The sequence below is a fragment of the Myotis daubentonii genome, chromosome 8 (genome assembly GCF_963259705.1).
Source record: "Myotis daubentonii chromosome 8, mMyoDau2.1, whole genome shotgun sequence".
NCBI classification, from domain to species: Eukaryota; Metazoa; Chordata; class Mammalia; order Chiroptera; family Vespertilionidae; genus Myotis; species Myotis daubentonii.
In genome coordinates this window covers 58,839,995-58,864,837 of record NC_081847.1, presented here as the reverse complement: position 1 = coordinate 58,864,837, position 24,843 = coordinate 58,839,995, and the positions used below count along the sequence as shown (strand labels likewise).

The following is a 24,843-nucleotide window of genomic DNA, read 5'->3' as shown; positions in this document are numbered from 1 at the left end:
AAATCCCAGTCGGGTTGCGGTGCGTTCAGAAGGCAGCCAATTGATGTTTCTCTCTCACATCAATGTTTCTCTCCCTCTCTCCCTCCCTATTTCCCTCCCTCTCCTCCTTTTCTCTCTCTAAAATCAGTGAACATATCCTTGAGCAAGAATTAAACTACATATACATTATTCAGTTAGGAAAGTAAGTAGCTCATCACTGCTTCCTAAATACCTTGCCCCTCCATCTGGGAGCCATGGAATCGATGCCTCTGAAATAAATATAGGCCTTTGGGAAGGGGGAATATTGAGGAGTCCTAAGATGGGCTGTCCCTGGTGCCCCTGCTCCCTGGTTTCCTTTCGAGCACAAAAGGGAGATATAAAAGAGAATCTCAGATTGTGGCTCTCTTTCATTTCTTGGAAGAAGTAGCACCCCTTTGGACATTCACATTGGCTTGCCTTTGGAGGAAGTGCCACCATATACCCCATTCTTCTTTCTGCCATCGATGTACTTTCCCCAGTCAGCTTCTTTTCTTCTTCTATTCCCTAACTCTTTAGTTCAGTAGTCTGTGTGACAGTATACTCTTACTCTTTACCCCCTTCTGTTAAACAGTATGTAAGAAATCTTTCTTGTTAGTTTTTTAAATCAACATAAGCAAGTATATTTCCTTTTATTTGTACCTTTTGAAATATACATACCTACTTTTATAAGTAGCATTCACTGGTCACAGCAGAAAATACCCAGTCATAGTTAGAAAGTGACCTCTGGCCAATCATGAGGGGGAGGAGGAAGGTGGCTTTATCACTTCATGAAACGAATATGCAGGCATGGAAGCAGGATGTGGAAGAGCGGCAGAGGGAAAAACTGTTTCCATTTCTAGAATAGATTTAGGATCTCTTTCTTCTTTTATCCTAAATGAGAAGCTCTTACCAATAAAACAGCTGCTGTCTCCTCAGTAACTGGGTTGATGTTGAATAGGTCAGCGGAGGATGACTCATCCAGTGACGAGGGGTCACAGGAGCTTCAAGAGTCAGTCAAAATGGACCCCATCCCCACGGAGCCCCCAAGCCACAGCAGCACAACCTCGTATAAGAAGTCTCTCCGCCTCTCCTCGGACCAGATCGTGAGTAGTGTGTGATCCATGTGGATTTGGTTGGATTATCTTAGTAACTGTTCAAGTTGACCTCCTTCCTCTTCTGTCCATTTGATCACAAGCCTCACACACACGACACTGTGTTTGTATAGTTGTTTACGTATAAATGCTCACATAAATGTCCACCTCCAGGGACCACCAGGATCACCTGGGGAATCTGAGATGTAGCTTCCTCCACCACCCCTGACCCTGCTACCTCAGTTTCTGGGAGTGAGCTGAGAAATCTGTATTTTTAACTTGTTTCCTCATGAATCTTAAACAGCTCTCTCATCACTGGGTCACCCACTGTTTCAAGAGCCACAACAATAGAGAATTAGGTTTTCCTATATAGACACAATTTCCCCTTTCCTATTTGTTTTTACTCCCTGCTTTCACCTGTTTTGAGTGTGAAATGGTTTTGCTCTGCCGCCAGTCTTGGGTATGGAGAAGGAGCGGAGAGGTTTTTTTTTGTTTGGGGGATTAGAAAAGTCTCTTGGAATCCCAAGCACTCTTCAAGCAGTGGCTCCCTAGGCCCAGCTCATTGAGTGAACCATCCTGTTTTGTAAACATTTAGACTCTGTGCCAAACTGTTTTCATCTGATTTTTTAAAGTTTCCAGTTATCTTGTTAATGTATTCCTTCCCATTGTCATGTATTCATACAAATATATATATATATTTATACATTTTGGAGATTAGGTTGCTTTTCACTTACCATTATATCTTAGGCAATCTCTCAGTGACTACAAATTATTGGAAAATGTGACTTTTTGATGTGTGTAATTCCATCAGTTTTTAAAATTCTGCCTCTGCAGTTTTCTTTATTCTTCTACTTTTTAAAAAGGCAAAATTGAAACTCCAAGATGGACCAAATGATGTCGTGTTCAGCATTACGACCCAGTATCAAGGCACCTGCCGCTGCGCGGGGACCATTTACTTGTGGAACTGGAATGACAAGATCATCATTTCCGATATAGATGGAACGATAACCAAGTAAGCAGGGCTTCGTGGTGGGCGGCAGGGGGAGGAGGCGCAGGTCAGGCAGTGTGCCGTGGGGAGGCAGGTTTCCTCAGCAAACTGCCAGCTCGTGGTCATCATCAGGAGGGTTTGTAAACTATACACACTGAGACATCCCGAGTGCAGTCCACACACGGATGGAGGGGTGGGTGGAGCCATACAAACGTGATGTCGAAAATAACTTTTGGAAATACTTAGTTATTTTGTTTCTAAATTTTGGCATTAAAAAAACTGAGAAGCTATTGGGATTAAGAAAGAGGAAAAGGAGTGTAGTTGTAAATTATCTCTGAAAATGAACAGCTGGCTGTCATGTCTGATTCTATTTTCAGAAGCTCCTCAGTGGTGTATTTGCAGGAGACTGCCTCACTGTAAATTGCCCTGTCAGTTGTCTTGCCCCTCTACCCAGTGCTTTTCGGCAGTGGTATATAACTAAAAAGGAAAACACTTGGCTTTTTATGCTTGATTCCCAAGACCTTTTCCTACTTTTACCCTCTCAGGTCTGACGCTTTGGGACAGATTCTTCCACAGCTGGGTAAAGACTGGACTCATCAGGGTATTGCAAAGCTCTACCATGCCATCAACGAGTAGGTCTCCTGTCCCACCTGCTAATGTGCTCTAGAATTTTGCTTTAAAAACTTTTGAAAAGTAGCGTACATGGAAATCACATGTGTTCATGATCCAGCTATGACCACTCTTCTTTCCCACTCATACAAAGGAAAGTGGCAGCCAACATCTATCATCTCATTCTCACAATGCTATGAATTTTAGGCACTATCTCTATTTATACTTAGAGCTATAATTGGGTTTTTAGCTTATAATGTAACGAGCCAATTTTCAGTTTTGCTTTATTAATTAGGTACTTGGCTACTTTTAAATTGGGTATTTCTTTGAGGAGGTCATGCATACATGCATGGGGGCATCATTTCACTCCTGGGGTCTTCTATGCCAGTGCAGCAGAGAAGAAACAGTGCCATGGCCTTCATGGGACCTAATACATATGAGTTAAATTGACTTGAAAAATTAGTGTCTTAAACATTAGTAGAGGATGCCCTAATATGAAAATTATGTCAGTCACCAAGGTATAATTTTGTTCCTTGGCTTATAGAATGGCTTGCCTTCTGCAAATTGTCTTTATAAATAAGATATTTTGTGTCTGTCCTGTATAGCAGATCATTTAAAGATAGTCTAAGATTTTTGTCTGTTCTGTAGTCTGCCTTTCATTGGACTATATGATGAATGTATATCAGTACTTGTAAACTTAGCATAATCCCTAGTTGTATATACCTTCATTTTCCCCCGTGGTGTTTTCCATGGAAAGGTGAAATCTTTATAATCCTGTATTTCTGTTAAATTCAATAACTTGATTTTCACAATAAATGGGAGGATCTCTATTTGGATCTTTTACAAGAAAAGTGCTTCTTTTTTTCTCCCGCCTTTACCCAAAGCACAATGGGCTAAATAAGACACATTCTCTTTCAGGAATGGCTACAAGTTTCTGTACTGCTCTGCTCGTGCCATCGGCATGGCCGACATGACCCGTGGCTACCTGCACTGGGTCAACGACAAGGGCACGATCTTGCCCCGGGGCCCTCTGATGCTGTCCCCCAGCAGCTTGTTCTCCGCCTTCCACAGGTAACTCCCAACAGGCAGCCCCTCGGAGTGTGTGGGAGGGGGTGCTGGGGCCTGAATGGACTGTGTGAGGATGGGTGTCAGGCTCGTAGAAAGGGATTGTATCTGTTTCAGAGCTTGTCATAGTTCTTTTGGCTTCCCCATAGCATTCTTTTTAAAAATATATTTTTATTGATTTTAGAGAAAGAGGAAGGGAGAGGGAGAGAGAGAAACATTGATTGGCTGCCTCCTGTATGTGACCCTACCTGGAATCAAACCCAAAACCTGGGTATGTGCCCTGACCTGGAATCAAACCAGTGACCTATTGGTGCACAGGACAGTGCTCAACCACGGAGCCACACCAGCCAGGTCTCCCCCATAGCATTCTAAGTCACAGCTCACCTGGTCTATATCAAGCATGGTCAAGGAAAGTTAAGTTCTAGGAGTGGCCATTTTCTCTTTCCCCAAACCCCATCAAATATTCGTAGTTATCAGATTGACTGGCAGAGAAGGAAAGAGACCAGTTACATTTTTAAAATGGGTGGTCATGCACTCTAAAATTTTTCAGTACCATACACCAGGGAATACTACCATTTTGAATTTGGTGACTTTATTTGAATTTTCCCCCCCTAGGGAAGTGATAGAAAAGAAACCAGAGAAATTCAAAATTGAGTGTCTAAATGATATCAAGAATCTGTTTGCCCCATCTAAGCAGCCCTTTTATGCTGCCTTTGGAAACCGTCCAAATGTAAGTGTCTCCTTTGGGCTGCACATTCCGATGTGGTGGGTAATATTGAGGGGAGTGTATTTTTAGGGTGTTAGCTATGTCATAATTCTCAAATGAATTTTATAGGCAAAATACATGTCTATCCTGATAAATAGGTTTTCACTTTATCTATTCCAAATTCTTAGAGTAATTGGGGAAATCCTGGAAGTGGAGATCTGCCCCAGAATTTTGGTATATGATGAAGGGCACTTTCTCTTTGTTTCTGTGGCTTCAATTCCTATTTCCTCAGGTGGTTAAGCCGTGTCCTTAGATCCACCCCAGAACCATGGCATGAGTGCTCATCCTTAATTGACACTTTCCTGACCTGCCTCCACTTAGAGGGGCCTTCAGATCCCTCAGGCGTGCAGAAAGGCTGCTTCCTGGCCTCTGCTGGGCAGTGGAGCTCCTCTTGCTTCGGGGTGCCACTGGCATCTCTTTGGCGCCCACATTTCCTGAATCCCCCAGCACTCTCTGGGTTTGGCTCCACTTTTTGTTTGGATTTGTCTAAAGCTCAGTTTCAGTGGCAAAGCTACATGGTGCCCAGTTCTGCATGTTTTCCGTAGAGACGGTCTTTTGTTTGTGCAGTTCTGGCTCACAAGGAACTGGAGAAGCAATGCCTAATTTCTTCTCCCTATAATCCTCCTCCTTCATGTTTTCTTCTCCAGGACGTTTATGCTTACATACAAGTTGGAGTTCCAGACTGCAGAATATTCACTGTGAATCCCAAGGGTGAATTAATTCAAGAAAGGACCAAAGGAAACAAGTCATCGTAAGTGTGTTCCCATTTCTCAGCCTCGTGCTGTGCAGCCAGGGTGACAGACAGATACTAAGGATTGGGCCTTGCTCAAAGTGTCAGAATCACCACTGCCTTTGAAGGTTTTCCTCATTGCCTGGGTATTTTCCCCTCTATTTATGGGATTGCTGATTCTCTTTGTGCCCAGGGAAGGGATGGAGACCTGTCTCAGATCCTACCCATATGAGGAATCTGAATAACTAGCTTTACAACCTATAGTATTGTGCTCTTAAATCAACTTCACAGTAAGAGTATGTGCTTTTCTTCTCCAATCCCTTCTAGGTATCACAGACTGAGTGAGCTCGTGGAGCATGTGTTCCCACTTCTCAACAAGGAACAGAATTCTGCCTTTCCATGCCCAGAGTTCAGCTCCTTCTGCTACTGGCGGGACCCAATCCCCAAAGTGGACCTGGACGACCTGGCCTGAGGCAGCCCCTCTGGGAGGTCCTCAGTCTCCCGCCTTGCAGCTAGGGAAGGTGACCGGCACTTCTGCTGGACAGAGGACACTGGGATCCCCTCCCAGCCACAGGTGTGGGGCAAGACCTATGTTGACAGCTAGGTACCAGCAGGGACAAGGTGAACTTGTGGAGCAGGAACTGCCCTCTCCTTCACCCTCCTGGGCTTGGCAGAGTTAACAGCTCAGTGCCTCAGCAGAATTGAGGGCAGCTCAGACCTGAGGTCGAAGACCTAGGCTCCTGTCACTGGTCGGTTCTCATGCACATTCTGTGTCAGGTTGTGTGCTGGGTGCTCCTTTAATTGCATAATTTAAAACGAAGTAAAAAGAAGCTAAATTAGAGCGGACCAAAATATTGCACAAAGTAAAGTGTTATAATTTCCACTGGGCAGTTGAAAGTGTTTCTCTGTAAAACCAGGGCTTTATTAAGAGGTTCTGGGTCCACCGAGCTGCTTCAGGTCCCATGAATGATGTTGGCTCAAACCGCTTGCTCACGTTTCTTCTGTGGGTTCCTCCTTCCCTGCTACACTGAAACAAGACAGCTGCTGGGGCCACTCATCCCACCCCACAGATATGGGCTCCTGGGGAGGAAAAGCCACCTTCTCATCTGTGACTGCTTCATGATGTGAACCTAGCAAGAAGAAATGGTTTTGCAAGATATGTTTTATGTCTGTAAGAATAGGAATAATAGTGAGTGTTGGTTAAGCAGCAAAGAACAGCTGTTTTCAGGGAGGCCTTGGAAATGCAGATGTGCACTTACTATGGCTCCTGAGAAGGGTCCTTCTCTCCACCTGCCTGCCTCTCAGTTTCTCAGCCTGGTTATACTGAGCTTGGGTCAGAGTCCAAGCAGACAGCACTGGGGAAGGCTTCTGTCCTGTAAGCTGAGGCCTGGAGAGATCAGGTTGGGTGTTGACAATCAACTCAGTACTAAAATCAATAGAACTGTTGGAGAGGAAGCTTTCAGGGGACCAAAAATGACCACACAGCCCTCTTGGTGAGAAAGCAGTGAGCCGAGTTCCAGAGCAGAGTGAGAACTACAGGTCCAGGCACCACCCCGCTCAGGATGGTTTCCATTTCCACCTCTGCTTCCACCTGTGCTTGTTTTGGGGGGCTCTCCTTATTTTTGTTTACTCCACTCAAAATAATGCTGATGTAAAGATGGAGAAATGGGGGTGGTTATTTTTCCAGATTGGAGAGTTGAAAGTCCCTGCTGTAGCTCAGCCATTTTTCCTAGTGCGTTTGGATGCAGAGACAATGGCGAAGGCCCTTGAATGCGGTTCTCAGTGGCAGAACCTGGAGGCACACGTTCCCAGAGGGGAAACAGCACATACTTCCTCCAGTGCAAACTTTCCCGCCTTCAATAGGTCAGGGTCTAATTGTTTAATGAGTTTCTTTATGTACAGTAGGTTAGGGAAACTAGGTTATGTTTTTATGAAGTTCTTCCCAGTTAGTGAATTAAATTCCTGGTAGAGTGGCCATTACTTGATCTCATAGATGCCGTCAGTATGTCCTCAACTGTATTTGCTTTAGAAGAATTTTATGTGCTTGACCTGAGCCTCTGCACATGTGCAGTATGAAGTATCTTAATATATATCTTTTGTAGAGAGCTTTTGACTAGACAGTTTCTTTCTCTCTGGACACATGGGCCTATCTAGAAGGTTCACTGTAGGAACCCGGGTCTCCCAGTTCTGTGTTGAGGGCGGCTGATCCCTTTGTCCGAGTGTCTGTAAGCACTAGACTGTCATTTCCTTGCTGTAGACTGATCCAGTGGGTACATACACTAATTAACATATCTTTTTCCTTATTTAAAGGAGTCCCTCTTGCTGAAAAGTAGATGATTGCTATTACTGTAGTGTGGTAAAAGTATTGTTTGTGCTGAAAACCCATTGCCATTTGGTACAAATGATGTGTATTCTTTCTGTGAAAGAGAGATGCCCTCGAGTGTGTTTGTACACAGACCCTTAGGAAAGTGAGTGAATGAAGAAGCATTAGCTTGCGCTGCTTTCGGTGATGGATGGGATCACGGGGAAATTGCAGGCAGATCGGGCTCTTTTAAGTCATTCTCTCAGTTGCTTCACTGGTGAAACAGCCATGGCCCCTTCCCTCTTTCCAGCTCAACCTGACTATAGTATCGGCGTTGATGTCTGTGTGGTGAAGCTCGCAGCTGTGGCATCGGCGTCTGCATCTTCCCAGGCATTAGGAAGTGCACGTGTGGGCCCACAGCATGCCTGTGTAGCTCCGTGTGTCCCATGTTTGCTGTGCTTAACACATCCGCATAGTTTTCAACTGGAAAAAGAAAAAACTTACTACTGTGATGTCCTAAAATGAAAGCTGCTAACAGTCACAGGGAGGACAGCTGGTAAATAACTGGAAGTACTTGTGCCCCAGAGACTGCGCACGACCCTTCCAGTGTGTGCTTCAGGGCGCAGGCACGACCCTTTAAAGACAGGCAGGAAGGCAACTCTAACTCTTTTTGCCACCTGGTGACAACAGACTTTTCCAGGGAATTTTAACTTTTCGAGATCATCATGCTTACTCTAGGAAGCCTTGCTTACCCGTGTTAGAGCATGCTGGGTATAATGTAACTAGTTAAAATTGAGTTTTTGTTTCAAGTAAGTGCTCTTTCCAGATGAAAACTATGTTTTTGGTTTGAAGGTAAGAAGGGAGGGGGAAACTTTGTTCTTTTAATTTAATAATTACTTTCTGATGAAGTATCTGATTTTTAGACAGCAGTGCCACTAAAAAGTTTTCAGTTGTCAGAAATTGTAAGCATCAGTCCAGTACTCTTAGTTATGGCAAAGACCATTGTCTTAAGATAAATGGTTCCTATTTTGGTGCAGTGTTTGATGTTCAAAACAAAATGTTACAACAATAAACAAACGTAAACTGCGTCCGACTCTTTCCTTCAGAGGACATTTAAACCATCTTCTCTATACTCTTGCCAGAAATTGTTAATTTCCATAAATTAGCATTTTGATCTTTGCTGACACTTAAATTTGTCTACAGAAAGGACTTCTTTTTGGTGGTTGTTTTTATAAAACCTGACTCCAAAAGTGAGGCTACACCCTCAGGAACTAATAATCTCTTGCTTTGTAGGTCCTGCCAGGGAATGATTCACTCATCCATATGCGATTTCTGGTGTATGCTCACTGGAATCCTCGAAACTGTGTTTCCATTCCACCCTCAGCCCTTTCAGGGTTCCCCTGAGAGTCCTGCTCACAGTATCCCACCTTTCATTAAACCTTCCCTGGGGTGAACACCAATTAGCAATCCTGATGTTTTCATTGGCTTAGGAGAGTCGGAGTGAACTTGGATCAAAAACCACATCACACGTGTTATTTAAATGAGCATCTTTTTATCCCTTCAGATTGCTGGGTCCTGCCAGATGCAGCATGTGCTGGACATGTTGAATCCCAAAAAGTCCTTGAGAATGTGCCTTCGAGTGTGGAAAGCGCTCATTTCGTGCTGCTTTGCCGCGCCATGGTGGTTGGGTGAGAGGTCGGGGCGGGGGGCTAGGGCTGGGTGGGGGGCATTGTTCTTTAGGGAAAGGAAGAGCTCAGACTGGGAGGTTGATTCTAAAGGGAATGGCTTCCAGCTCTTCAGGGAGGAGCAGCCTGGGTCCTAGCCCTGCTCTCAGGAGGCCTGACTGTAGCTACCTTCTGCTGCACTCTGCACCCCTTAGAGAGCAAGCATGTCAGCTCAGAGAATCCAGTTGGCACACACGCATGCTTTTGCCTTCTCCCCCTTTTGCATGCCTCTCCTGCCCGGCACAAGTTTGACATGCTTGCCTTAGAGTTCGCGTGTCTCCTTCCTTTTCCTTCCCTTTGATAGGACAGTACAGGGAAGACATGTATGTATGTTTAGAAAGTGGATGCGGATATATGCAAAGCCATGTTTTAAATATACAAGCATGGACTTGGTGTGTGTCTGATCACAAATACCTCTATCCTTTCAAACTACAAATAAATTGTGGAAAACAGTTGGAGAGATGATAGGGTCACTGAGAACGCTAGATTAATGTGCTAACATGGAAATAATTTCAAATGCACTTTACATTGATTTGCATTCTTTCATTCTTTATTGCTGGGATCATGTTGCTGCTTGCAGTCATTTAACTATGGCCATTTGTAATAGTTCATGTGGGGGGAAGGTCTCAGTCCTGTCTGCTGAGAAGGGCTCTGACCTTTTCTCAGCAACAACTTTATTTCGCAAGTTGTACCTCTGCACCTGCGTGAGTCCTGGGGCTCGGTTCTTAGGTCTCACTCGCAGGCACACAGGGCTGTTACTTTCTAGGAAGGGGCTGCCCACAGATCCTGCAGCTCAGGTGACCCTGTGTTTTCTCTTGGTCTTTCCCTCCTACTTCATCCTGAAGTGAACACAGGACCTGCTGTAGTTAGACTTAGTGTACTTTGCCCACCTTGGATACACGGAACTGAAATTCTTTTTTTTTTAATAAATGAGTCAGAATGCACTGAGAGAGGAGGACCAAGTATTACTTGGTGCTCTAGAGAACCATCTGTGGTCCCTGTCTTTCCAACTATTGTGCACTTACTCCCTTTGGCACTGAGTTAAGGTGTTTACAAGGGGGTGTGAGGGAGAGAGGGCAAAAGCATGCATGCGTGCCAACTGGATTTTCCTGAAAATGCTCTATTGCACTGGGGTTTTTTCCATGAGTCATTTCTAGGAAGCCATCGATACTCTGACAGCCACCTTTAGCCAGTTCCCCAGTTGGACAAATGGGGTGCGAATGCCACTCTCCCCCACCCTCCTGGACAAAGAGACCCAGACTTACTTTAAAATACTAAAACAGCAAACCTTCAGGCTCCTGGCCACTCCTCCCTTGCCAGGGGGTGGGGTGAGAAAGAAGGCTCCTCTCTCAGGGCCAGTGGCCACCTGTGATCTCACTGGCAAGCAGTCTTGGAATGTTCACAATTGTTACAGCGTAACAGTATCTGGTGGCTTGACTCAGTCCCAGGAAACTTGTCTCTGGTCCACATCTTTCCCTGAGGTGCTAGGCGATGTGCCTCCCCCAGTGGCACTTGATTGACCGACAGATCTTACCAAGCTAATGAGCAGAGACCATCTGGAGCAGAGTCTGGTGTGCCTAGAGGTTTCTGTGGCTGCTGGGCTTCCCTGGAACAGAACGTGCTCTGCAGGGGGAAGTGCCTGCTTTTCTCAGATGACCTCAGCTTTATGTTGGGCCTCTGGTTGCCTGGGAACCCGAGTTTAAAGCCACATCTGTGTGATGTGGGCAGGAAGCAGGCTCATTAACTTACGCAGCTGCTAATTAGATGTGAATTCTCAGCACGCCCTGGAGGAGCCTCTCTTCAGCTGCAGGGCTCAGATGGAGGCCTTGACCTCCCAGCACATCTGGACTGTCTTTACAAGCAAAAAGGAGCCAAGCGTACATTGTGGACGCTGAGGAGGAAGTTAAATGGTTGCGATTAATTTATTCGAGCTTACTTTCTATAGCCATTAAAAAGTCAGTGTCTTTCTACAGTTTGCTTTTAGCAACAACTCTAAATCCACAAGGCACCGGATTTAAGTAACTTGAAGTGGTTTAGTGGTTTTACATCTTTATTGACACTCCCTGTCTTTGCACTTAAATTGTACATGTCATTCAAGGAGCCCAGCGAGCTCACAACAGTCTCTTGGATTCCTTCACAGCCGGGCAGAGGCCCGGGTGAGCAGTGGTGAACCGGACCTGGGGCCGCAGACTGCAGACCCAGGCTCGTGGCGGCACGTGCCACTTCAGTGTTGAAACTTCTCTCCTGCGTGCGGTATAAACAAACACTACCAGAGACTGTGGCCACAGGTGTCCATTTTGGCCAGCCCTCCACCTCAGGCCTGCATCCAGCAGCATTTCCTTCTCCAGCAGCAGGACTGGATCCCACTGCCTCACCCAGGGCAGCACCTTGTAGGCCCAGCTCCGGCTCCTTGGGGCAAAGCCAGAGCTTGGGGAGGCCCTGGCTTAGAGGTAAGGGTGTGTCCCAGCTCTTCAGCTAGCCTGTGGGCAGGACAAGAGTCAGTCCTTGCTGCCTGCTGGGGAACTCTAAGGTGTGTTCATGGCCTCCAAAGCCAGAACAGGCTGTTACCTTGAGAGAGGTGGTGGGACGTCGACAGAATACTAGACCAGTGCTCCAGTTACATACATACCGTGAATAATATTAAAGCTTTCCAGTTCTTACAACTTTCCTTCGCCTTACCTTTCCCCAGTGCCCTAGAGGTGGGAAAGGAAAGGATATAAGAAGAACCCACTAAATGTGGAGTACATTTCGTCAAAGTCCGTGTGAGCCAGCCTGCCCCCAGTCACCACGATGTTGACGCCGTCTCCTGCCTTCAAGTGCACGATGAGGTGGAATGCTCCCGGGCCGCCACAGGTGTGCAGAGCCCCTTGGGGCCGGTGGTATTCCAGGAATTCTCTCTTGTAGCCAGCTGTGTGCAGCTGAGCCACGCTGGCATTGGAGACCGACAAGACCGCTTCCACGTATGTGTCCCTCTCAGGAGTGAGGGTGGCTGTGATCAGGTAGCGCCCATCGTATGGCGCTGTGAAGATCCCTGGGAGGAAGAAGGCAGACACCTGTGTTTATGGGACATCATCACAGCGCTTTGCAACAGGTTTTCAGTTAATGCTTGTGGGAGAGGTAGCCCACCTACACCCACCCAATGACAGGCATCGCTCTTCGCCACTGACCCAGTCCTCTGCAAGACCCACTGTGTAATGCTTATCACATCCAGAAGAGGACAAATACTGCAAAACCTCCAGCCCTTCGTACAATTACTACACCTCACCTGCACCCAGCGCAGCCCTAGGAACCTGCCCCTGCGTGCCGTGCACAGTGCAGGGAGAGAGCTCAGTCCTAACACTGGCAACAGTGCGCCAGCCTTGGCGATGCCGTGTGCGCCGCCCGGGCTTGGTGAAGACACAGGGCCCAGCCCGTGGCCTGCTCCCCCCACCACCTAAGGTACAGTAAACAACAGCCACCCAGGTCCTGGTTGCCTCTTGGAAGCTTTCACCACTGAAAGTACCCCAAAGCCAACTTAGAATCAGCCTCACAGCTTGAACCCAAAAAACCCACAAAGCTTGTTACTAACGCAGGGAAAACCCAACCAGCTCCCCTGTGGAGGAGCCAGGAGACAAGTGGCATCCCTTCATGGCCAGAAGCTGGCTGATTTTCACTTGGCCAAAGATTCGGAGGAGGGGCTGGCGTGTGGAAGAGGCAATGGGGTTTGTAGATGTGCCAGTTGCAAAGCAGCGGTAGGTGGCCCCACAGCTAGCAGAGTGGGCGCCCACACCAAGTGCTGCCAGGAGCAGCCATTGCCCCTTGTCTCTGGGGAGATGGCGAGATTTGGAACATGGCCATCGGCCAAGAGCTGGCAGAATGGAAGTCTTGAGGCTGAAAAGGAATTTTGGGGTCTGGGTCTTCACTCTGCCCTGAAAAAGAGCCACCGGCTCCCTTCCCCAGCTTGTTGTTAATCATCCAAGGACGTTTCTTCCGTTGACTTTTAGAGTGGAAGAAAGAGGGATTAGCGGGGAGAGAGAAACATCGATGTGAGAAACCCATCGATTGGTTGCCTCCCACAAGTGCCTCTGACTGGGGGCCGGGATAGAACCTGCAACCCAGGCAGGTGCCCTTGACCAGGAACCGAACCCGAGACCCACTGGTGCACAGGCTGACACTAATCCAGGAGTCCTCCAACTACGGCCCGCGGGCCACATGCGGCCCGCCGAAAACATTTATCCGGCCCGCCGGGTGTTTTTGCCGCCGCTGCCTGTCCTGCTTAGCAGCCGACTCGTCCCGGGCCCACAGTGCACATGTGTGGAATGTCTGAGGGACAGTGAACTGGCCACCTGTTTAAAACGTTTGAGGACCTCTGCTAATCACTGAGCAACACTGGCCAGGGCCCTTCTCCAACTTTCAGTAGTAACTTAAAGCTCCAGAAGTCATTCCTTAGGCACCTGGACCCTGATCAGACCTGGCCCCAGCACTCTGGGTACCTGGCCGCCTTGTTCGCCAGGGTCCCCCCGAATGTACTGAGGACCTGCTTAACTAGAAAAGTTCTGGGCTGGAGGTCCCAGGGTCATGGGAGAAGTGTGGGTCACCATCCCTGCTTGCAAAGATCCCCTGACCTGTCGGAGGGGACAAGCTGCCCCCCAACAGGGCAGCATGGACTGGGGGCCCTGGAGGAAGCTGTACTTGAGTTGAAAGCACGGTTGGTTCTCACACTGGGCTGGCCTGCCTGAGCCTCACGCAGGGTCCTGAGCTTGCCTCCAGGGGCTCCGGAGCTCCACTGTTCCAGCTTCTGCACGTGACTTACGCTCGCTAACACTAAAGAACCACTGTCCGAAGAATAAGAGCGATTTAGCCTGATGGCAGGCAGGGCAAACCTGAGTGTGACGGCTAAAAACTGCCCAGAGGGAACTCAATTCCACCTCCCAACAGTCTCCTGCAAATCCTCCAGCCACTGTGTGCACGCAGCCCTGGGAGGACCCATGTGGACGCCCAGCTGCTGCCACTTGACGCACTGGCCTCTTCTTAGGTCTCCCAGCGCCTCAGGAAAGAACCCCAGGCCGCTTGGGCCCTCAGCCCCTGCTCGGACCCTGCCCTGACTTACCTCCCCTTTACCCTGGAGACCAGATGCCCATGTCTGACCTGGTGGGAAGGGGAAGGGCTCTGCCTCCAGTCCCAGGTGCTCAGGTCGTGGGCCAGTGGGAAGGAAGGAGGAAGCCTGAGGCAGGACCTCGGGTGACCTCTGCTGCACTGTTCTCATGGGCGGGGAGACAACACAGGCCACCCTCCTGTCCCGCCCTGGCTCTGCTCATCATAAGCCACAAGCTGCTGAAGGAGGCAGGGCAGGGAGGACTCTGCTGTCTGTCCCGGGGCGTGACGCCAACAGACTGGGAGAGCCTTTATCTCCACAGTCACATGAACGGTTCCCAGGCGAGGGCTGGTATGCTGACATCATGACTGGGAAATGTCACTGCACACCCCCCGCCCTGCAGACTGGAGCCCTCTTCACAGCCCACAACGGGGGGCAGCAGTATTGCCAGCTGCCCCTCCAGGGCCCGCAGCTGCTGGCATCTCTGCCAGTCGGGGTCCCCCTCCCCAGGACCCTACACAGCGCACCCCTCCAGACTTACCGGTGCTGGGGTCATACATGTCCCCGTCGTTGACCAGCACTTTGTTAAAGAGGACAACACCCCCGTCACTGGGGAAAGGCTTCTGGGTGAGCCCCGCAGAGAAAGACACCGGAGAAGGCGCTGGAACCCCTGGAACAGAGGACGGAGTGTTCACAGGCAGGTGGGGTTGGGGCCTGGAAGACGAGGCCTGTGTGCCTGTCTCGGGAGGCAGCCTTGCTGCTTGATTTTGCCTTCAAGCGGTAGAGCACCCGGGACACACCATCCGAGAGCCAGGCAGTCAGATCGGCTGTGAGGATGGCAGAACTGGGCAGTGGGACAGGCACTGGCTGGGAGTATTCATGTGAGCCCGTGTGTTAGACACTGTGTGTGTGTACATGTGTGAGACCACATGTGCAACACTGAGAGCGAAGGGGGAGAGACTGTTGGAGAGGAACTGAGGCTGATAATTTCTCAGAACAAACTGATGTATTGTGCATCATGGGGGGGGGGGGAGATGGATAATGGGAATAATCTAGGGAGCTGCTTGCTTATTGAAGAACTAGTAACACCTGGCCCCCCAGGAAGCTGGTCAGGGCCACACCAGGCTGAGGTGCACCCAGTGGGCCTCTCAGGAAACTCCACGAGCTGGGTTCATGTATGAGGGAGAGGTCCTGTCTCTGGCAGGACTCTGACCCTCTCTGGGGAGCTCAGCCCACTGCCCACAGCTGGCAGGCAGGACGGCTGGGCCCGGTACCACCCACACTAACAGTCCGAAATGAGGAGGAAGGGACACGCAGGGCAGAGGCTGCCACGGAGGCCTGGCCTCCGGCCCTGGTCTCCTGGCAGACGCACGTACCTGGGGAGGCTGCAGGAGGTGACCTGGAGTACCCTGGAAAACAAAATGGGGATGGAACGTCAAACAAAACCCCACGCAGCACCTCATTCAGAGCCCTTCTTTCTCACCGCTCCTCACACTATTTAGACACAGAGCAAGGGCACCCCTCCCAGCCACCTTCCTAGAAACAGATGCACCCCTGTACCTGCCTCCTCACTCGCCCCCGAGGGTGAGCTGGATGAGGGACTAAGGAGAAAGGTGAGGCGCTGGGGCTTCTCCCGCCAGGGAGGAGAAGGCCACAGACGGAGCCGTTCACTCGTGCCAAGACCCTGCTAGCCCTCCAGGGGCGGCGTCTGTCCACAGCTTGCCCTCCAGCAGGGATGGACAGACAGCAGCTCCAGTGTACAAGCACCCATGACACGTGAAACTAATAGAAACAAACTGCTTGGAAAACATCTGTTTACATGTCATAGCCGGCGCCTCAGCTTACTCCTCTGTAAACAGAACTAACAACATCACGGTGCCGCCAGGAGAGCTGTGAGAAACTGACGACCTGGTTCAGTCTCTGGCACGTGGTGGGGATCCCACAAATGTGCTCCCTTTGCCTTCACCAGTTAGCAGGGGACCCCACCCCACCCCACCTGCCCCAAAGGTGCTGACACACTGGCACGGAGCACTCACTATGCAGGCACTGAGCTAGGCCTCCCTGTCCTCACAGAAACTCCCCGAGGTCCTATCGCCACCCTCACTCGGGTGAAGGCGCTGACCCTCAGGTCAGGAGGCCGGCCCAGGGCTGGTGGACCGCTGGGATTTGAGCCAGAACCCCCCAGCTCACCCTCTGCTGCAGGCTGTCTTTACTGCTGTGTCAGCTCCTGGTGCACGTTTGGTTTCCCAGGTTCGCGTCCCGTGGCCTGGATCCCAGCCCAGGGGATAATTCTACGTGTAATTTATTGCACGATCCTGGGGTGCCCCAGGCTCTGGGGTTTGATTCGCATGAACTGGTCCCTCGGGACCTCAGCACCTTTGGAGAGCTACCTTTTGGACCTTACACCCTGAACCCACAGGCCCCTGCAGCAGGCCCCGGAGGCTCAGACTGCCCCTCCGTGCAGGCGCACCCTCTGCAGCTCAGGTGTGCTGGCCCCTGTGAGCCTTACCTGGTGCTCCCGCGAAGCCTTCTGCGCTGGGGACGGGCGCCTGCCCCATCTGGCCATCCACGCCCTGGGGCAGGCCTCTCCCCGACACGCCCATCCTCCCCGGAGGCCCGGCCTCTCCAGTCTCCATAATGACCCCAGTGGAGCCAGGCAGGAAGGGCAGGCCTGTCCAGCCGGGCCACGCTGGCCAGGGCAGCGGCTGTTGGGGTCTCTTGGGCGGAACAGGCTGTTGGCCCGTGTGCAGCTTTTGTCCAGGGTCCTGAGGAGGTGGGGGCGCACTGGGCAGCGGCGGAGGCGTCGGCTCCGGAAGAGATGGCTCCGTGGGGACCTCTGCCAACTGCGGGGGCTTCTCCGAGGCCTGTGGGGCCTTCCCTCGGGGAGGAGGCGGGGGTGCTTCTGAGGGCTCCTCCCCTGAGCATTTGGGAAGTGGAAAGAAACAGAGTTGAAAACCTCAGGCTTGACTGCTCGGCCACTGCCCCTCTATGCTTGGGTGGCTGTCCCGAATGTGGCATCGGCGAAGTCGGCCCTGCGCCAGGAGCACAAGAGCGGCCACCACAGCGTGGGCACGGAAGGGGCTGTGCGTCCAGCTGCCCTCGGGGGGCCTGGGAGCCACTAGGAGGCTATGGGAGGCCCCAGTCCAGGGAGGAGATTTTCAGCCTCCTTCCATGATGGCTGTGCTCTCCCAACGGACCCACGCTTGGCTCCAGCACCCGAAACTTCCCAATTTCACCGTGTAATGATCCCATGGGGGTACCCCAAGTTACTGAAAGGAACCAGCTGACCTTACATGCAGACAAGCTAGCCTTGGGGTCACTGTGGACGATTTCAAAAGCTGAGGGCCTCGGTGCCGATGCCAAGGCAACCCCAAGCAGGCGTCCCCTGCTGGGCCCCCAGGGCAGCCAGCGCAGGCCTTGCCCTCACCACAGCCCTAGATCCCCAGCAGGGGACTTCCAGCAGAGGAGCCTCCTGACTCACGCTTCCTGCCCTCAGGATGGCACAGTGACGCAGCCAGGAAGCTGCCGCCCTGTTCTCCACGAGTACGTTCCTGGAACGAGGCTTCCTTTGGGGCCCACAGGGCATCTACAAAGAACCACGCCTGGCCAGACCCCACCTCCTCAGGCCACACGGAGTCTCCAAGCCCAGGCTCCAACTGTATAAAATTACGTCCTGGCAAAACCAGGGATTGCCTTTTGAACATCATCTAGTTTGATTTTCAAACTCAATAAAGTGGCTATGGCATAGAGAGTGTTGGAAAGTGAGAAGACTCCAAAATACATAAAATCTAGCAAATGATAACGCAACACTATTACTGATTCAGCAAAAAGCAACATAATCTTTAGCTATTACTGAGCTGTTTAGCTGGTAATGGCATAAGTACTGACTTGATTTTTGTGCTGTAACTCTGTTGGGAGTGGGAGCAGGGGAAGCAGGGAGAGGCGTGGGAGAGCCACAGGCTGTCTGTCGCTGATAAATCATATCATCTACTTAATATCTAAATGCTACCTATAATGTCTGTATGGGAAGATATGTAAAGCTAATCAATCACTTTAGAAGTATGGAGGCAGCCGGAGGAGTTGCACAGGGTTGCCCAGAGAGTGAGAGGGCGACGGGGAGACTCGGGGGCACCGGCACAGATTTTCATCATCAGCTTCTCGGCACTATTTTTCTTGTTTTCATAAAATATAATTGTAGAAGACACCAAGGGCCTATTTCAGGGGTGGAGAGTGTCTGGCCCTCAGGCCACATGAGGCCTGAGAAATCATTTGGTCTGGCCCTGCCAAGGCATTCGGAGTGAGGTCGTTCAATGTGTGACCAAATATAGCAGCTAGTTTTTAAGCTGATAATTTTGCATGGCCCTTGAATGATGTTATAAACATCCAAATGGCCCTGGCAGGACAAGGTTCCCCACCCTGGGCCCGATTTCTCCCACCTGCTTCCGTCTCTGTCTTGTCTGCTCTCCTCCTCGCTGTCCTTCCTCCCAGGGCACACCTCCGCCTGAGCTGCACCATCCAGCATCACTCCTCTCTGCACGTCCCTTTCCTTCCTCCCCTCCAAGGCCTCCCTTTAAGCCCAAGTTTAGGTGTCTCCACCCAAAATGTATAAAGAAAAAATACTTCCTTTAGTCCTACACCCTCAGTGAATTACAGTCAGCAAAGTACCTTCAAATAGCGAAGTCCAGGCCCTAAAACTGGCCCTTTTTCTCTTCTCCCCACCAAGCCCTTCTAACCCACTGTCTCTCTCTGAAATCCACCATCATTTTCCTGGTCTCTCATCCAGGCACTCAGACTCATACTCTCCTCCTCCCTCTCTTCTTCCTCCCTCTCCCCCCGCCCCTTTCTCTCTCTCTCTCTCTCTCTCTCTCTCTCTCTCTCTCTCTCTCTCTCTCTCTCTCTCTCACTCACACACACACACTGAACTGTTGCTAAGTCCAGCTGACTCTAATTCTGAAATATTTTGGCTCCTTCTCCCACACCTTTTGCACAATGCCCTTTAGAAAGCATTCTAGTATCTTTTCCCTGCTCAAAACTCTTCAGCTGTTTCCCCACTGCTCATCAAGTCAGACCTTCTCTGCCTGGCATCCCGAGCCCCCACCACCTGCCCCTCTCCTGCAGGCGCCAGTACCTCAGTGGTGCCCGGCTCTTACCTGAGCTTTGTTCCTGCTATATTTTCTCACTTCCTAAATGGCCTCTTCTGGCTCCCTCACTGAGAGAAACCCACCCACCCCTGAAGTTGCAGCTCAGATACCACCTCCTCCGTGAAGCCATCCTGGATCTGCCCAGTAGGACTTGAACAATCCTGTCTCTAACCATGAAGCTCTCTGGGTCTCTGGGGCAGCGATCACCAACCTCGGACCATCCGCGGACACTGGTGGTCCGTGAGGTCCGAAAGGTTGGTGACTGCTGCTCTTTCAGTTTCTTACCTGGCCTCTTGCCAGGCGATGAGCACTTGAGGACACATTTTAATGATCTTCCATCCCCACTGCCTGGCACAGGTAATGGGCGAATGAAAGGAGGCTGGAAGGATGGCACGTGCTATGGGCCACACCCAAATCCCTGCCAGCCGTTAAAGTGGCACCCTCATTTTGCCAACAGCTGCCCCTCTGGGGTCCTGTTAGGTGACACTGGTATGCAGAGACAGCGACAGTTCTCTCCTTCATAGTCATCTCTCCCTCAACACCCAGACCCATCATACTGAGGGAAGGCAGAGGGAAAAGAATGAACATTCTGCTTGAGCCAAATATCCTCCACTGATCTCCTTGCGGTCCTTCCACACACACACATACACACACACACACACTCACACACACTGTCGCATCCCAGCAAAGAACAAGGAAGCTGCACCGGAGGGATGGAGCCCAGCCCGGCCCCTCCAGCCCACGCTCGGCCTGGCACCCGGGGCTCCTGATGCACACGCTGACTACAAACTCGACACAGACCAGACAGCGTTTTGCTCGCTCCAGAAAGATAACTCTGGCAGTCGGGCTTTCTGAACTGAGCATATGTTTCTCATTCAGACAGCGACCATCTGAGCTGAGTTCATGAGAGCCAAGTGTTGCTGCCCGCGTGTTAGTGCGTGAGGCGTGGTAAGCAATGGGTCAGCCCCACGGGTGCTGGCTCTTGTGCCGGGAACCTGCCCCCCGGGCACCGTCCTGGTGCCAGGCAGGACACAGCCTCCCCATGGATGGACTTGGTAATAAAAGCCACTCCCTCTCCTTAAAAGTCCCTACTAAAAGCCAGTTTCAACTTTACTACAACAAAGACCTGCCTTTAAAAACTACCCAAAATCCATGAGGCTGGTGTGCTAAGAACACGTGTCTTCCAGCCGATTAATGCGGGTTGTCTCCTGCAGCTGCTTGGGAGCCCCGGAGGCAGGCTGGCTGCAATGTAAGTCTCAGTTGCAGAAGTTAAGGCTCCTTAGCATGTCCCTGGCACGTTTGCGGCGTCTTCGCACAGAACGTGAGGCTGTGGGTCAGGCCCTGGCCTCCGACGTCGGCATCTGTGTTCGAGGCCTGGCTGTGGGAGAGCCACTGAAACCCCCTTGACCATGCCCTCCTCCACAACACAGGCCAACCCTGGGTGGGTGGGGGTGCGCTCCCTAATTGCAAAACACTGTGCACGCGGGAAGTGCAATTCACCAGAGGTCTGGTCCGGGTGACAGACCCGCCTGCGTCCGGGGGATGTGTCTGCAGAACAAATGCTGCAGCTATGGAAGTGTTGTCAAGATGTCAATCAAGACTTCTGGCTGAAAAATCCACCAAAATGCTGACACGAGGCAGCTAACTGGATGGACGCAGGATGTCCTCAGAGCCGATAACCACACCGAGCAGCAGAAGCGCGGTTTCTGGGAACAGCCCACGCCGCCACCGCCAGGAAGTCCCCACGTGGCTCCCGCGCTGACAGCACAGAGTGGCCAGGGGAGCCTCCCGAGGAAACAGCCCGTGGTTTCCCTGCAGGAGGGCGAGGCGAGAGCAGGCCGGAAGCGCGCCCCCTAAAGGGTGGGCGGGGAGGGACAGGAGAGGCCGAGGAGACCATCTAGAGAACCTGCTCCGTCCATCCGGACAACACAGGGAGGGAGAAGGGTCTTCACTGAATGGCTCTACTCTGAGCACACGGGGTGGGGGGCGGGAGGGAAGAGGAAAAGCCCCGGCTGGCACAAGGGAGCTCTGGTTGGTGGTCATGGCAGGGCCCACGCCGAGTCTCCTCGCGAGGCCGAGCCAGCGGGCTGGCCGTGACCACACAGAAGCCCGTGGAATCGGGCTGAACAGAGAAACCGGGTCCACGTCTCCAAAGAGCACAGCACTGATGATACAGCTGTAGTTGCGTGTTAAAAGGGCGGCAATACACTCGAAGTGGGAAGTATTCCCTCTGAATCTGAGAAGGGCCCACTTGGGAATTTCTCTTTTGGCAGAAACCCACAGGCTGGTTCCAAGGTCTCTATGGGAAGGCGGAGAGGACCCACACCACCTGACTCATGAAGCGGCAGCAATCAAGGCATGAGGAGGGACAGATCGGTGACGAATGCGGAACCAGTCACCCTTCTGCTGGTGGCAGGTGTCACCTCGGGTTTTATTCTCTCCCCTCGCCTCCCTCCTGCTGTGTCTCCCTGCCTGGCACAGCCTGTCCTGGGCAGGTGGCTCCTGCTGCCTCTGAGGGCCCTCCCACTTCCGGGACCAGAGCTGGGGAGGGGTTTATTGTTTTCATCACAAACTTCGCTACAAATTCCTGGGTCTCCCCTCATCCCCGGGAACAGGACTCTCCAGAGCGAGCCCAGGATTCTCGGTTAAGCTCCGGAGGGTTTTGCATGCAGCTGTGGGAGAGTGCAGTCCGCAGACACTGCGCTTCTAAACGCAGGTGACGATGGGGAAAGGCAGCTGCTATTATACCAACTAAAGAGCACTGCAAAGTCAGATGCCCTTGCCCCGGCCGATGGCTCTGTGGGTTGGAGCGTCATCCGGGACATCAAAAGGTCGCGGGTTCGATCCCCAGTCGGGGTGTGTATGGGAGGCAACCGATTGATGTTTCTCTCCCATCAATGTTTCTTTCTCTCTTTCTCCCTTCCTCTCTCTCTCTAAAATTAATTTAAAAAAACATATATCCTTGGATGAGGATTAAGCAAACAAACAAAAACTGATGCCTGCAGGGTCAAAGGCTGTGCGTTGTCTGGAGTCAGTATGGTCTGAGGGCATGTCGTGTACTTAGCCTTTCTATGTTCATCGCACTCCAGGCCCACCACGCGGCTCACACCTGACCTGGTCCCCTGGTCCCTCACCAGCATCAGGCCGCTCTCCAGGCCGGGCTCCATGGTTGGATCGTTACAGTGGGGCCTTGACTTACGGGTTTAATTCGTTCCGTGACGGAGCTCGTAACTCAAATTACTCGTATGTCAAATCTTAAAGTGAACGAGTGAGACACGTGATGCTGGTGTGGTGGCATTCACTGTGACGTTCGCTGTGCCAACTAGCAGTGGGGTATCTGAAGCTGGCTCGTAACCCGAATTTTAGCTCGCAACTCAAAGCAAAACATCGGCCCAGAGACAGCTCGTATCTTGAAAAACTCGTTAGTCGGGACACTCATAAGTCAAGGCCCCACTGTATTTGAAAAACCCATGCTTTTTCATTCTTACAGCACATCTTAAATTAAGCAACTTGATATTGATGGGATTCTTGACGCTGAACACTCCTAAGTGAAACGTGATTAATGTAACCGAAGTGGTATGAGAAGTTCCCCCTGAGACGCGAGAAGACAGAGGTGGGCGACTGGAAAGGGAAGTAATGCTGTGGCCACTAGAGGATGTTGAAACAATATTGTGGCATCTACTCAGCCGGTCCCTTCCTGGAACCGTGACGTCGGGAAAGAGAGCTTCCTTGATGCACAGAAATGCTCGTCTGCCCACCATCTGTGCTCGGTGAAGACCCAGGTTTCTCAACCCCAGGAAGTCCCCTTGTCTCCCAACTGTAAGGGGAATAGCAGACGCTGGAGTCAGCCGGGCTCAGCGTCTCCCGCAGACAGAAGGCTGGGCGTGCAGGCCGGCCCGGCTGCAGCCAGTCTGGGGTTGAGGATGCTTGCAGTGCTGGCCAGGGGGGTCCTGGGCCCAGGCAGGAAATAGACTCTGCCTTCCACCCTCGACTGGAGACTGGCTTCAGTGAAGCTGAAACTGGGCAACTTGGGGACCAGGTGCCACTAAAGGAAAGGGAGAGGGTGCTGGTGAGAAGGTGTGAAGGGCCAGGGCCCACGCCCGTCTGTGGAAACAGGAGTGAGTGTGTCCAGGCAGAGGGCCCAACCCCTCCAGCCCCGGGGGACAGAAGAGCGAAGGATGAGAACCCTCCTTGTCCTTCAGAACCTAACCTTTCCCTGAGTGCCAAGCCTCTAATGCAGTGGTTCTCAACCTTCTGGCCCTTTAAATACAGTTCCTCATGTTGTGACCCGACCATAAAATTATTTTCGTTGCTACTTCATAACTGTAATGTTGCTACTGTTATGAATCATCATGTAAATATCTGATATGCAGGATGGTCTTAGGCGACCCCTGTGAAAGGGTCGTTCGACCGCCAAAGGGGTCGCGACCCACAGGTTGAGAACCGCTGCAATGGAAGTATTGAACCGAACGTGAATTCTGAATGCTAGGGAGGGGTGATTACTAGGCTTTTTACACTTCCTACCGGGTCCACAATTTACCAAAGAAGAACGCGAAAGGAAAAGAAGGAGGGAGCAATGCCCTGCCTGTCGAGAGCATTCTGCAGAGCAGCCCTGAGCCTGACACCCAGAGCTCCCCTCCCACACCCGCTGTGTGGACAGGCCCGCTCACTCCTCGGAGGCTGAAGGGAAAGGGAGAGAAGTCTGGCCAGGCACTGACTGCCCATCCATTAGAGGGGACGGAGGGTTAAAATATGGGTAATATTTATTATGTGATCACCAAGGGCTAATTAATACACCACTACTCAGGAGTGTTAATCCTCAGAACAACTTTCTGAGGTATTATCACCATTTCCAATTAATAGATGCAGAAAATTAGGGAGTAGGCAGATAAATAACTTGCCCAAAGTTACGGAGAAAGTATGGGTTTAGATGGGACTGCAAACTGCTTCCTGGCTCAAAATCCTCTGATAGCTTCTCATTGTACTTAAAACCCAAATCCTTCACCACAGCCTATAAAATCCTGCACGCTCTGCTGCCTACCCCCTCTTCGGCCTCCCTGTCTACAACCTTCCCCCTTGCTCACAGACTTGATCAAACTGGCGTTCTGAGTGTCCAAAGCTGGCATTCATTCCTGCCTGAGGGTCTCTGAACATGCTGTTCCTGCTCCCAGGAACACTTGTCCCACAGATCTCTGCAGGGCTAGCCCCTCACTTTATTCATAGATCTGCTCAAAAGCTATCTCCACTGTGCAACCCTCCCTGACCACTCACTTAAAATATACTGTCCCCCACCCTAGCCAGTTTGGTTCCGTGGATAGAGAGTCAGCCTGTGGACTGAAGGGTCCAGGTTTGATTC

At 51.1% G+C, this 24,843-nt stretch overlaps 2 protein-coding genes across 6 annotated transcripts in view; one reads left to right on the top strand and one right to left on the bottom strand.

The window, feature by feature from the left end:
- The window catches only part of LPIN2 (lipin 2), a 99,796-nt gene extending 91,160 nt beyond the window's left edge, over positions 1-8,636 (top strand). For both annotated transcript variants that reach the window (XM_059706532.1, XM_059706531.1), the window contains exons 14-20: positions 956-1,100; positions 1,952-2,100; positions 2,622-2,708; positions 3,604-3,756; positions 4,366-4,480; positions 5,164-5,267; positions 5,574-8,636. In XM_059706532.1, the coding sequence (XP_059562515.1) occupies positions 956-1,100; positions 1,952-2,100; positions 2,622-2,708; positions 3,604-3,756; positions 4,366-4,480; positions 5,164-5,267; positions 5,574-5,718 (898 nt within the window). In that variant the 3' untranslated portion in view covers positions 5,719-8,636. The remainder of the gene's footprint in view (positions 1-955; positions 1,101-1,951; positions 2,101-2,621; positions 2,709-3,603; positions 3,757-4,365; positions 4,481-5,163; positions 5,268-5,573) is intronic.
- A 1,547-nt stretch (positions 8,637-10,183) lies between these two features.
- EMILIN2 (elastin microfibril interfacer 2) overlaps positions 10,184-24,843 on the bottom strand; it is a 42,726-nt gene continuing 28,066 nt past the window's right edge. Inside the window, exons 5-9 of one of the 4 annotated variants that reach the window (XR_009454145.1) lie at positions 16,856-17,263; positions 15,723-15,755; positions 14,888-15,016; positions 12,841-13,142; positions 12,168-12,303 (exon numbers count right to left, since the gene is read on the bottom strand). Coding sequence is in view for 3 of the 4 variants with exons in the window: in XM_059706527.1 (XP_059562510.1) it covers positions 11,966-12,303; positions 14,888-15,016; positions 15,723-15,755; positions 16,856-17,263 (908 nt within the window). In the remaining variant the exon portion in view is untranslated. The other 3 variants (XM_059706527.1, XM_059706530.1, XM_059706529.1) reach the window with 3 other exon arrangements.